This window comes from Bos grunniens, chromosome 15 (genome assembly GCF_055505025.1).
Source record: "Bos grunniens cultivar Pamir isolate PY7600 chromosome 15, Bosgru_T2T1.0, whole genome shotgun sequence".
NCBI lineage: Eukaryota > Metazoa > Chordata > Mammalia > Artiodactyla > Bovidae > Bos > Bos grunniens.
The window spans coordinates 83901766-83915611 of record NC_141179.1 but is presented as its reverse complement, the minus strand read 5'-3'; the positions used below and the strand labels follow the sequence as shown (position 1 = coordinate 83915611).

The 13846-nt window shown below is 47.4% G+C and overlaps 1 protein-coding gene across 1 annotated transcript; it reads right to left on the bottom strand.

Moving 5' to 3' along the window:
* Window positions 1-12611: 12611 nt before the first annotated feature.
* Window positions 12612-13618, bottom strand: LOC147358888 (olfactory receptor 10V1-like). Its single transcript, XM_086342167.1, has one exon. It carries the CDS (start codon window positions 13598-13600, stop codon window positions 12659-12661), a length of 942 nt encoding a protein of 313 aa, XP_086198293.1. The 5' UTR covers window positions 13601-13618; the 3' UTR covers window positions 12612-12658.
* Between the last annotated feature and the right edge of the window lie 228 nt (window positions 13619-13846).

Genomic DNA, 13846 nt, shown 5'->3' with positions numbered 1-13846 from the left:
TGCTGGCGTGCTGGCCTCCAGTGGAGGCGGTCTGCGGCGGGAGGACGGTTTGCACCCTCGCCTCGCCTCGCCCCGACCCGGTCTTCGCCTCGGTCCGCGTCCCTGCAGCCGGCGATCCGGGGTCGCAGTCCTGTCTCGGGTCCGAGGAAGGCTCGTGCGCCCCCAGGTGGTCAGCAGTGGGAAAGGCGAACAGGTCAGAAATCGCCTTCCACCTTCTCTCCTTGACACACGTTTGTTAATGAGGATGGCGAAGCTCAGCGCTCTAGAACAGTCTTCTGAGGACACAGACACGTCAACAGCCCTCTACATTAGAAGTCTGAAAAGGACCTAGGAGATGATCAAGGGTAGCCATCAGCCTCTGCCTCAACGTACTGTAATTTTTCTTTTTTTTTTTTTTTACGATTATTCTAAACAGTCCCAAACACTTTCTCTGGTTGAACAGTTCCACCTATTGTTTAAAAGTTTTTTGTTATGCAGAACAAAAAATTTCCCTCCCTATAACTTCCACCATTCTTTCTTGCTCCTTACCTTTGTCTGAATACTTAAGGAATTTTCCTGTCACCAGATGGTTTTCCACATAGGGAGCGCAGCTCTGGGGCCACGGAGCAATTGCTGACACAGGGCCAAGAGGACTGCATTCTGGACAGTTTCCACCACAAAGCAGCTGCCACCTGACATCGCACAACCTGTGTTCTTATCTGTGAGATAAGGAGTTGATTAAAACTGGTGCTTCTCAACCTTTTCTCTTTTTTTACTTTTTTTCCTTAATGTATATACTTTATTTAGGTATAGTTGACTTACAATGGTTCAGGTGCACAGCGGCGTGATTTGGTTGAACATATATTATTTTTTCAGATTATTTTCCATTACGGGTTATTATAAGATATTGACTATAGTTTCCTGTGCTATACAGTAAACCTTTGCTGTTTGTTGCGTATCTTTTTTTTTTTTAATTAGAAATCTAGCATTCTACTCTTACTAAGTCAAAGATCCAGAACATCACACATTCTTTATTTTTATTTGTGGATATTGTGCTTGAATGATTCTATAACACTTAGAAAATACATTTACTAGATAATCAGACATTTGATTTCTGCAAACTGATAGATACAGAGAACAGATGATTGCCAGAGTGGGTGCTGGGGAGCAAGATGGGTGAGGTGGGTCATTATAAAATGCGTGAGTCCCGGGGACACAATGTACAGCATTGCATGTAGTTAAGAATACTGTATATGTATTTAGAGTTGCTAAGAGAATAGATCTTACAAGTTCTCATCATAATAAAAATCAAATTGTAACTGTGTGAGGTGATGGATATATTGTGGCAATCATTTTGCAGAATATGAATTTATCCAGTTGTTTGATGTAAATGAACTTATTTCCAAAAAAGAAACACTAACAGGTTTTGAAAACAAATTTATGGTTACCAAAGGGGAAACATGGCAGGGACAGATAAATTAGGAATTTGGGATTAACATACACACCCTACTGTATATAAAATAGGTAACCAACAAGAATAGCGTATGGAACTCTACTCAGATTTATGTAGTAACCTACATGGGAAAAGAATCCGAAAAAGAATGAGTATTCGGATGACTGAATCCTTTGCACCTGAAATTAACACAACATTGTAAATGAACTCTACGCCAATAATTTTTTTTAAACTCACGTGGTGCCCCTTAAACTCATGCAATGTCATATGTCAATTATATCTCAATAAAACCAGGAAACAGAAAGAAATCTGGTTTCCTATGAAAGGATATTTCTGTGAAGAAAAATAAAATGACCTTTGGTTATCCTATAAGGCCATAACAGAAATGACTATTTGATTTTCTTTAAACTTTTAACACATGAAAACCAGAATAAAGTGCCCTCTTAAGACTTCCCTGGTGGCCTGGTGGTTAATACTCCACACTCCCAATTCAGGGCACAGAATCAATCCCTGGTTTGGGAACTATGCGCTGCACAGCATGGCCAAAACAAAAAAAAATTATTAAAAATTTTTATTACAATTTTTTAAAAAACCTTATTAACTGCACTTGGGAGCCCAGGAAGCCATGAAGGGAAGCATCATCAGAGAGCTTATGACAGTCTATTGAAAGGTTGTTATGACAGACTTCAAGCCTTTTTTAAAACTCCTATGAGGTGTGAACCCAATTTTGTTCATCTTCTATTAATATTTGCTCTTCCATGACAGGCGGAAGTCTGGATTCCAGAAGCTAGTTGTGTAAAATAAGCTGAAGAAAGGCAAGTTACGGAGGGACAAGGGACCCGGGCAAGGGGAGTGCAAAGGCTGGTGAGGAAGACTCTAACACAGCCCACGTGGACTGCAGCGTCTCCAGGTAGATGCAGAGAGCCTTGGCTTGAGACTTTGCCGGCGCTCCTTCTCGCTGATGTACTTAATTTTCCTGCTCTGCCCTGGCGCTGGGTTTCCCGCCGTGTCTGGTGGGTAGCTGCTTCCCCACTAAAGAAGCAGTGCACTACTCAGTTTCACTCAGTGTGTCCGACTCTTTGAGACCCCACGGTCCATAGCCCACTAGGCTCCTCTGTCCGTGGGATCTTCCCATCAAGAATACTGGAGTGGGTTGCCGTGCCTTCCTCAAAACACTGCGTGTGGTTCATTTACTGTCTGGTTTCCCTGGTGGCTTAGGCGGTAAAGAATCCACCTGCAATGCGGGAGGCCCGGGTTCAATCCGTGGGCCGAGAAGATGGCCTGGAAAAAGGAATGGCAATCCACTCCAATATTCTAGCCTGGAGAATCCCATGGACAGAGGAGCCCCGCAGGCTAGTTCAGTTCAGTTGCTCAGTCATGTCCAACTCTTTGTGACCCCATGGAGAGTAGCATGCCAGGCCTCCCTGTCCATCACCAACTCCCGGAGTTTACCCAAACCCATGTCCAATGAGTTGGTGATGTCATCCAACCATCTCATCCTCTGTCATCCCCTTCTCCTCCTGCCCTCAATCTTTCTAAGCATCAGGGTCTTTTCCAGTGAGGCAACTCTCTGCATCAGGTGGCCAAAGTATTGGAGTTTCAGTTTCAACATCAGTCCTTCCAGTGAACACCCAGGCCTGATCTCCTTTAGGATGGACTGGTTGGATCTCCTTGAAGTCCAAGGGACTCTCAAGAGTCTTCTCCAACACCACAGTTCAAAAGCATCAATTCTTCAGTGCTCAGCTTTCATTATAGCCCAACTCTCACATCCATACATGACCACTGGAAAAACCATAGCCTTGACTAGATGGACCTTTGTTGGCAAAGTAATGTCTCTGCTTTGTAATATACTGTCTAAGTTGGTCATAACTTTCCTTGCAAGGAGTAAGCGTCTTTTAATTTCGTGGCTGCAATCACCATCTGCAGTGATTTTGGAGCCTAGAAAAATAAAGTCAGCCACAGTTTCCACTGTTTCCTCATCTGTTTGCCATGAAGTGATGGGACCGGACGCCATGGTCTTAGTTTTCTGAATGCTGGGCTTTAAGCCAACTTTCCACTCTCCTCTTTCACTGTCGTCATGAGGCTCTCTACTCTCTGGGGCCTCAAAGAGTCGGACACGCCTGAGCGACTGACGCTCACTCACTCACTCCAACTGTGAGGCCTTCCCAGGCGGTGCAGGGGTACGCAGGAGATGCAGGCTGGGTCCCTGGGTCAGGGACGGAGGAGGAAGTGGTGAGCACTCCAGTGTTCTTGCTTGGGAAATCCCATGAACTGAGAAGCCTGGCGGGCTACAGTCCAGTTTGTGACTCGGGTCACAAACGACTGTAGTAAGATTAATTGAAGTGTTTGCATTTTGGCTATAGATGACCAATAGTTAATTTCATTTTTGCAAACAAACCAAAAAGAGGACCCTGGGGTCTGGGCCTCTGCTTCCCTCTCTCTTCCCTCTAAGCCCGTCTCTTCCCCACAGGAGGAAAGACCTGAGGCTTAGCCCGTGCTGGCCCTCAGGGCTGCTATGACTCTTGTACTGGAGGCAGCCCGGCCAGGCTGTGTCGTTTGGTCAGAGGAGACATGGGAACCAGAGAACTGAAGGGGAAGATCCTCTCTGCTCCTCCATGGCAACTCTTCCCCACAGCAGGGAGGGCGGAGAACACACTTCCTGAGTCGTGCTTTTCACCCCCTTACCCTTTGCATTAATTATCTATTGCCGCGTAACAAATTGCCCTAAAACAGAATGAAACAGCATTATCTTTACGGTTTCTGTGATTCAGGAATCCGGGTGCAGTTTAGCGGGGTGCCTCTGCCTCAAGACTGTAGTTAGGGTGTTGCCTGGGGGCTATGCCTTGCCTCAGGGCTTGTCTGGGAAAGAACCTGCTTCTGAAGTCACTCACATGGTTGCCAGCAGGATTCAGTTCATCAGGGCTGTTCCTAACCCCATGGGCCCCTTCCTAGGGCAGCTCAAGTCCATCAGACCAAGCAGGTGAGAGGGAGAGAGAGAAGCCAAAACGTGTTTAGAACCTAACCTCACTGTGACATCAGTTTAGCCGTATTCTATTGATTAAAAGTGCATCCCACCTCCCAGAGTGGTGGAAATAAAGACAAGAGTAAACAAGCGGGACCTGATTAAACTTAGAAGATTTTGCACAGCAAAGGAAACTATAACGGGGTTAAAAACACAACCCTCAGAATGGGAGAAAATAATAGCAAGTGAAACAACTGACAAAGGATTGATTTCCAAAATATACAAGCAGCTCATATAAGTCAATGCCAGAAAAACAAACAACCCAATCAAAAGGTGGGGAAAAACCTAAACAGACATTTCCAAAATATACAAGCAGCTCATATAAGTCAATACCAGAAAAACCAACAACCCAATCAAAAGGTGGGGAAAAACCTAAACAGACATTTTCCCAAAGAAGACATACAGATGGCTAACAAACACATGCAAAGATGCTCAACATCGCTCATTACTAGAGAAATAAAAATCGAAACTACAATGAGATATCACCTCACACCGGTCAGAATGGCCATCATCAAAAAGCTCAGAAACAATAAATGCTGGAGAGGGTGTGGAGAAAAGGGAACGCTCTTCACTGTTGGTGGGAATGGAAACTGATACAGCCAGTATGGAAGACAGTGTGGAGATTCCTTAAAAAATCAGGAATAAAACCACCGTATGACCCAGCAGTCCCATTCCGAGGCATGGGATTATCCTGAGGAAACCAAATTGAAAAAGACACGTGTATCCCATTGTTCATTGCAGCACTATTTACAACAGCTAGAACTTGGAAGCAACCTAGATGCCCATCACAGATGAATGGATAAAGAAGCTGTGATACATATACACAGTGGAATATTACTCAGCCATCACAAGGAATGCATTTGAGTCAGTTCTGATGAAGTGGACCAATCTAGAACCTATTATACAGAGTGAAGTGAGTCAGAAAGAGAAAGGTAAACATTGTATACTAATGCATGTATACGGAATCTAGAAGGATCGTACCAAAGAATTGAGTTGCAGGGAAGCAATGGAGAAACAGACAAAGAGAGCAGACTTACGGAAGAGGGAGGGGGAGGAGAGGGGGAGGCATGGAAAGAGCAACCTGGAAACTTACATTAGCGTGTGTAAAATAGATAGCCAATGGGCATTTGCTATATGGCTCAGGAAACTCAAACAGGGCTCTGTATCAACCTAGAGGGGTGGAATGGGGAGGGAGATGGGAGAGAGGTTCAAAAGGGAGGGGGATATGTGTGTATCTATGGCTGATTCACAGGGAGGCCTGGCATGCTGTGATTCATGGGGTCGCAAAGAGTCGGACACGACTGAGCGACTGAACTGAACTGAACTGATGGCTGATTCATGTTGAGGTTTGACAGAAACAGCAAAACTCTGTAAAGCAATTATCCTTCAATTTAAAAATTAATTAATTAAAGAAAAACTCAACATTCAAAAAACTAAACAAAAAAACAGTGAATCACTCAGTTCAGCCCCCACTCCAGGTGAGGGGATACACACGGGAATGAAGACCAGGAACCATCTTGGTAGCTGCCAGGAACACAGTTCAAATCCCAAAGGAATGCCAGCACTGTGCTATTTCACTGCCTTAGAGCTCTCGTCTCTGTATCTGAACTGGACAATGCCGCCCATTCTAGGACCGTGTCCCTCAAACGTGCTTCAGTGACACACTGGGCTTCATCACAGCTCTGCCACTGTGCAGTTACCCGGTCAGCCTCCCACACCTTCCATGAGCTTCGAGAGGCCGGCCGCCTTGCGCCTCCTCGTCATGGATGTGAGCCCAGCCCCGACCGTCAGGCCAGAGACATGCGGGGCCCTCAGCCTGCACGCTTGCCTAGTCGCTCCAGTCGTGTCTGACTCTTTGCGACCCTGTGGGCCACAGCCCTCCAGGCTCCTCTGTCCATGGGGTTCTCCAGGCAGGAATACTGCAGTGGGTTGCCATTTCTTTCTCCAGGGGATCTTCCCAACCCAGAGATCCTGACGCAGGGATGGAATGCGGATCTCCTGCATTGCAGGCAGATTCTTTACCATCTGAGCTACCAGGGAAGCCCAGGCACTCAGCCATTGTATACCAAATTTACTAAATGAATCTTCTGGTAATATGATTCCATTATGTCTGTCTTCGGAGAAGGCAATGGCACCCCACTCCAGTACTCCTGCCTGGAAAATCCCATGGACGGAGGAGCCTGGTAGGCTGCAGTCCATGGGGTCGCTAAGAGTCAGACACGACTGCGCGACTTCACTTTCACTTTTCACTTTCATGCACTGGAGAAGGAAATGGCAACCCCCTCCAGTGTTCTTGCCTGGAGAATCACAGGGACGGGTGGGCTGCCGTCTCTGGGGTCGAACAGAGTCGGACACGACTGAAGCAACTTAGCAGCAGCAGCAGCAGCAGCAGCATGTCTGTCTTCTGATTGAAATTCATCAGTGGCTTCTCATTATAAGAGTAGAGGGTCCAGAGTCTTCTTCAAATAGTGTTCAAGCCTTTACTCAGTCTGGCTCCAAGCCCCATGCTCTGTTACTACCTCACACACACACACAGACACACACACACATACACACACACACACACCCACCAGCAGCCTCACCAAAGTCTCACCTCTTCTCTGCACCCACTGTGCCCGTGATTCCCACCTATCTCTGCCCTTTCTGCATTTCATGTCCGGCAAGCCCCTACTCCTCCTCAAGACTGAGGCCTTCTCCAGCTCACTTGGATGGTCTCCATGATCCTCTGCCCTCCCGCCCTCGAGAGTACTTGTTCAGATCTCTTAAAAGCAAATCCTGGGTTGTCTTGTACCCAGTTGCTTACATTTATGCTGATGGCAGTGTTGCTATTGTTCAGCCACTCAGTCGTGTCCAGCTGTTGGTGACCTCATGGACTGCAGCACACTAGACTCCTCCATTCTCCTCCATGTCCCGGAATTTGCTCAGGTTCATGTCCATTGAGTCGGTGATGCCATCCAACCATCTCATCCATCTTCTCCTCCTGCCTTCAATCTTTCCCAGCATCAGGGTCTTTCCCAATGAGTTGACTCTTCACATCAGGTGGCCAAAGTATTGGGTCTTCAGCTTCAGCAATATTCCAATGAATATTCAGGACTGATTTCCTTTAGGATTGACTGGTTTGATATCCTTGCTGTCCAAGGGACTCTCAAGAGTCTTCTCCAACACCACAGTTCAAAAGCATCAATTCTTCAGCACTCAGCCTTCATTATGGCCCAACTCTCACATCCATACATGACTACTGGAAAAACCATAGCTTTCACTAGATGGACCTTTGTTGGCAAAGTGATGTCTCTGCTTTTTAATATGCTGTCTAGGTTGGTCATAGCTTTCCTTCCAAGAAGCAATCATTTTTTTAATTTCATGGTTGCAGTCGCTGTCCGCAATGATTTTAGAGCCCAAGAAAATAAAATCTGTCTTGTATTATTCATCTTCCAGGGCTACCACAAGGTAGGCACACTGCAATTATTTGCAGGCTAAATCAAAGCATAATTGGCTGCACACACACACACACACACACTCCCTGCAGATTGTCCTCTCCTCTCCCTAAAAACAATTAAAGGACTTTCCTGCACCTTAAAATTAAACGCAGTTGTTGCTCCACGCTCCACTGAAGGATGAACTATGTGTCACTGAACTGCGTCTAAGACAATGTATTTTAAAAACATAGAGAACAGACTTGTCAGATGAGGGGGAATGGACTAGGAGTTTGGAATTAGCAGAGGCAAACTATTATACATAGAATGGATACGCAGCAAGGTCCTACCGTATAGCACAGGAAACATATTCAACATGCTCTAATTAGCCATAATGGAAAAGAATATGGAAAAGAATGCATATATATGTATAAATGAATCAGTTTACTGTACCGTAGAAATTAACACAACATTGTAAATCAACTATACTTCAATAAAATAAATTGTTTAAAAAGAATGTGTCTTGTTTATAGGGTGTTTTACATCATGTTGTTCAGATGTTTTTTCTACCCACCAATCTCCTTATACCACAAGACTATGCCTATGATCTGGCAATATAAATAATTTGTACCATATTCATTGGTTTTTATGTTTATATGAATGCCTCAATCCCTGGAGCCCCTAGACACACAGCTCTCCTCTGAAGAGCCTGTGTGAGACTAGTAAGGAAGCGTCTTGCAGAGAAGTGCCCTGTTACTCCTGAGCTAGAGAAGACAGGCTTGCTTTTCTGGGAAACAGCTGACAAGAGTTAACAGGATAAGCACAGGGAAACCTCAGGTGAGACGCAACTGAACACTTATGTCTTTAAACATTTTGTAATCAAAACAGTACGCCATCTAGTATATTACCCCGCGCGGACGTCTGCGTGACCGCGCTGCGTCTTTTATCGTCCTGTTATGTTTCGGAGTTCTTTCCTTGGAGACCTCACAGTAACTTAGGGAGACAGGGTAAATATTGTCGTCCCCATTTTATTAGGCAATTGAATTGGATGGCATCACCAAGTCGATGGACATGAGTTCAAGCAGGCTCCGGGAGATGGTGGTGGAAAGGGCAGCCTGGCACGCTGCAGTCCATGAGGTCGCAAGGAGTCAGACACGACTGCCAGACTGAAATGAGCTGAATGGCAGGAAAATGAAGCAGTTTTCCAAGCTCTTACAGGGAGTCACAGATGCTGGGAGAGACAGCGCTTTTGTGCCCAGGGTTTGAAACCACATGGCCTAGGTCAAAGCTCAGTTCCACGTTTACTGGCTGTGTAACCCTGAACAAGATACTTACCCTCCTGTCTGAGTCTCCTGGTGTGTAAACAGAGATCACAATAACATGCATCTCATGCGTTCTTGTGATAATGAATGCGTTGCTATATGGCAATCATTAACTCCTTATTCAGTCACTAGAAAAGGCTGCTCACTCGCAACCACACCATTTGCTCAGAGGCTGGGGAACTGAAAAGTGCCTGGAGTATTTCAATCAGTAGGGAAATCACCCTTTCGGTGTTCAGTCAGGATCAGCTACGGCAGCATTTTCCCAAGTGGGTTCGGCAGGATAAAACATTTCCTAAGAGATTCCAAGGAATAAAAGAGTTTGGTGGTGACAGAATTTAGAAATACGGCAACACAGCATCCCCGCCTTGAAGAGTCACGGCTGCAAGTTTGCACATGGCAGGCGCCGGACAAACCCGCAGCAAACAATTCGTTTTATTTTGATCAGTACGGTATTCTTCACGTTCGTTTGACCGTATCTTGTTTATCTCCCCCAAACACCTAGTGTTGGACAAGACTGGGTCCTGCAGACACTGACCTCGTAGAGCATTGCAGGACAACGAACGAGGGGCTGCAAGTGAACCAAAGAGGACCCTTCCGGGTTCTTGTCTTTCAGAAGAATAAAATGGCCCTTCAGTTTCCTGTCTCGTGAGTTCTGGTCATGGTTTCTGCCCCTGAGGCCTGTGATACGCATCAGAAAAAACCAGAGAAAGCTGATGCGGCGCCCCTTGCGTGCTTCGGCAGACGGGCAGCAGAGGCGCGGAGCCGCCCTGTGCCGCGCGCCCCGTTCCCTCCAGGAGCCCTCCCCGCTCCTCTGTGCACACGCGGACCGAGCCTGTCTCGCTGCAGCTCAGGTGCCCTCCCCCTCCCAGCTAGCCCGGACGCCCGTCACGGGCCCCACCTCGGTGGCTCAGAGCATTGTGCTGGCAGCACCTGGCCTTTGGTGCAATTGCGGTTTATGTTCTTCTGTTCGTTTGTTACTCCAGGTCTTAGCTGTGGCACGGGGCATCCTCGCCCTTCACTGCTGCTCGGAGATCTTTAGTTGGAGCAGTGGGATCTAGTTTATCCCCCAGGGATCGAACCCATGCTCCCTGCGTTGGGAGCTCACAGTCTTAGCCACTGGACCACCAGTCTAGCTATGGCTAGACTTAGCTTCCTTCCAGGTTGGAGCTTCCTCTTGCTTACCTTTCTATTTCCTGCTCTACCTACCACAGGTGGGAGCATAGTACACAGTGAGTGAGTGAGTGAAAGTCGCTCAGTCGTCTCCAACTCTTTGCAACCCCATGGACTATACAGTCCATGGAATTCTCCAGGCCAGAATACTGGAGTGGGGTAGCCTTTCCCTTCTCCAGGGGACCTTCCCAACCCAGGGATCAATCCCAGGTATCCTGCATTGCAGGCAGACTCTTCATTGTCTGAGCCATCAGAGAGCGCATATCAACTAGGGTTAGACAAGAGAGAATATGAGATAAGTGAATGTGTGTGTGAGAGACAGCAAGAGAGAGAGAGAATGAGAGGAGAAATGCACAGAGAATGGGGAAGAAAACGAACAGATGAGATGACAGAAAGTGGCATTCAGAACTTCCCCAACCGGGGATCAAACCTCGGCTCCTGTAGTGAAAGCATGGAGTCTTAACCACGAGGGAAGTCCAAACGAAGGGTGATTGGGAAGCAGACTAATACAGAGTCAGAGACTGAGATGGAGGTGGTTTAGCTCCAGGTACAAAGTTAAAGAGAAACCAACAAAACTTTAAAATTCTAAGGCTTTCCCCATCACTTTTCCCTAGAAGACAATGTAGAATTAAAGACAAATCATTCAAAAATGCACAAACTCCGCATCTACATTGTGGGAATCATAATATGGGACGGCCCTAGCTTGATGTGTGTTTTATTCCTGGCTCTGCCCCTGCCCATATGTGCGATGTTTGAGTCTGCTAAGAACTGGAGAACTACATCTGGAGAGAAGTTCAAAGGGAAGAACACAGACGGAACGCGGCGCGTGGCGCTGAGGACAGCGGTCCTGATGTCCGCCGCTCTGTCTCCCTCTGAAAGTCACAGCGGAGGGACTTCCCAGGGGGTCCACTGGCTGAGACTGTGCTTCCACCGCAGGCGGCCCAGGTTTGACCCTGGTTGGGGAACTAAGATCTCACGTGCTGCATGGCAAAATAACAACAACAGTTAAAAAAAAGTCACAAAGTACATCCACTTATATCTGTTGATCTTATAACTACCCCAGAATTTAGGTCTTGTGGGTAGTTCAATCCCCTTTTTATGGATGAGGAATCTAAGAATGAGTTTGGGTAAAGGCCTTCTTCCAGGTCACAGACTTCTCATTGTACCCTCACACAGCAGAAGGTGCTAGGGAGCTCTGAGGAGTCTCTTTCATAAAAGCAGTGATTCCACTCACCAGGGCTCTGGCCTCGTGACTTAAGCACCTCTCATCTAAGTCCCATCTTTTAATGCCGTCACACTGGGCACTAGTATTTGAACCTGTGAATTTGGAAAAAAATGCAAATATTCCGGCCATATCAACATGGATAGGCACAAAGGGATGATATGAGATAAGTGAACGTGTGTGTGTGTGTGTGTGTGTGTGTGTACAAGCAATAGAGAGAGTATGAAGGAAGAAACGGACAGATAATGGGAAAGAAAACAAACAGATAAGATGTTCTCTTAAAAACATCTCTTCCTTCAGTTCAGTTCAGTCGCTCAGTCATGTCCGACTCTGCAACTCCATGGACTGCAGCACACCAGGCCTCCCTGTCCTTCACCAACTTCTGGAGTTTACTCAAACTCATGTCCATTGAGTCGGTGATGCCATCCAACCATCTCATCCTCTGTTGTCGCTTTCTCGTCCTGCCCTCAATCTTTCCCAGCATCAGGGTCTTTTCAAATGAATCAGTTCTTTGCATCAGGTGGGCAAAGGATTGGAGTTTCAGCTTCAGCATCAGTCCTTCCAATGAACATTCAGGACTGATCTCCTTCAGAATGGACTGGTTGGATCTCCTTGCAGTCCAAGGGACTCTGAAGAGTCTTCTCCAACACCACAGTTCAAAAGCATCAATTCTTCAGTGCTCAGCTTTCTTTGTAGTCCAACTCTCACATCTCTACATGACTACTGGAAAAACCACAGCTTTGACTAAACTGATTTATGTTGGCAAAGTAATGTCTCTGCTTTTTAATATGCTGTCTAGGTTGGTCATAGCTTTCCTTCCAAGGAATAAGTGTCTTTTAATTTCATGGCTGCAATCACCATCTGCAGTGATTTTGGAGCCCAGAAAAATAAAGTCTGCCACTGTTTCCACTGTTTCCATCTCTTCCTGACAAAGGAAAAATGACTTCTTGAAAATAATATAACAAGAAGAAGTAGCAGTACCAAACCTATGACCGCTTACCCCCGTCTCCCGTCTCAGAGAGGACACCCCTCTGTCTCCACCCCACAGTGCTACAGAGGAGCATCCAGGTGTTGTGTTTAGGATGAGAGGAACCGCATCACTGCTCTCTTCAAAGCATGCTTGAGCTCTCGATTCCTCATACTGTAGATCAAGGGGTTCAGCATGGGGGTGATGAAGGTGTAGACCACAGACACTACTTGGGCCCTCTCTGGAGAGTAGCTGGAGCTGGGGCACAGGTAGATGAGGCTGGTGCCTCCATACTGGAGCAGAACCACAGTCATGTGGGAGGAGCAGGTGGAGAAGGCCTTGTGCCTCCCTTCTGCAGAGTGGATCTTCAGGATGGCGGCCACGATGAAGACATAGGACAAGGTGATCAGCAGGAAGGGGAGGGTAAGGACAGTGACGCTAACCACGAACAGCGTGGCCTCGTGGACCCGGGTGTCCGCACAGGCCAGTCTCATGACGGGCAGGACGTCACAGTAGAACATGCCAATCTCCTTGCTGCTGCAGAAGGGGAGCCGGAAGATGAGCACGGTCAGCTGCATGGCCAAGATGAACCCCAACACCAGGGAGCCCAGGGCCAGTCGGGCACACAGCCGCCAGCTCATCATGAGGCTGTAACGCAGAGGGTGGCAGATGGCCACGAACCTGTCGTAGGCCATGACGGCCAGCAGGATGCAGTCAGCGCTGCCCAGGAAGATGAAGAAGAACATCTGGGCACCGCAGCCAGCCAGGGAGACGAGGGTTCTCCCCGCGGACAGGATGCTGGCCAGTGTCAGAGGGGCAATGGCGGAGGAGTAGCAGGTCTCCAGAGCCGCCAAGTTGGCCAGGAAGAAGTACATGGGGGTGTGCAGAGAGCGGTGGGTCCAGACAATGAGCAAAATGGAGATGTTGCCGCTGACGCTGACCAGGTACATAATCAGGAAGGCCACGAAAATCAGCGTCTGAACCTCAGGGAGTTTGGAGAAGGGGCGGAAGTGGAAGTGAATCATCGTCCCGGTCCCGTTCGCGTCCTCCATGTGGTCCACGCATCGGGCCTGCTAACGGTCCAGGCGCTGCCCCTGAGGATAGCCAAACGTCAGGACGCAGGAGTCCTGCTGGCCGACCCGTTCAGCTCTGCCTCTCTCCCTTCCTTCCTCAGCTCCAGCCGTCGTTCCCTCCAAACTCAGCGTCTCCCTTCTTCAACAGTGCTTTAGTTGTAATCACCCAGAAGTAGCTCCCCACTGAAACCTTTTTTTTAAGTCGTGGTAAAATATATGTTATGT

What these genes read in the sequence shown, in the direction of transcription:
- LOC147358888 (XM_086342167.1), bottom strand. Translation starts at nt 13,600, where the DNA reads ATGGAGGACGCGAACGGGACCGGGACGATGATTCACTTCCACTTCCGC.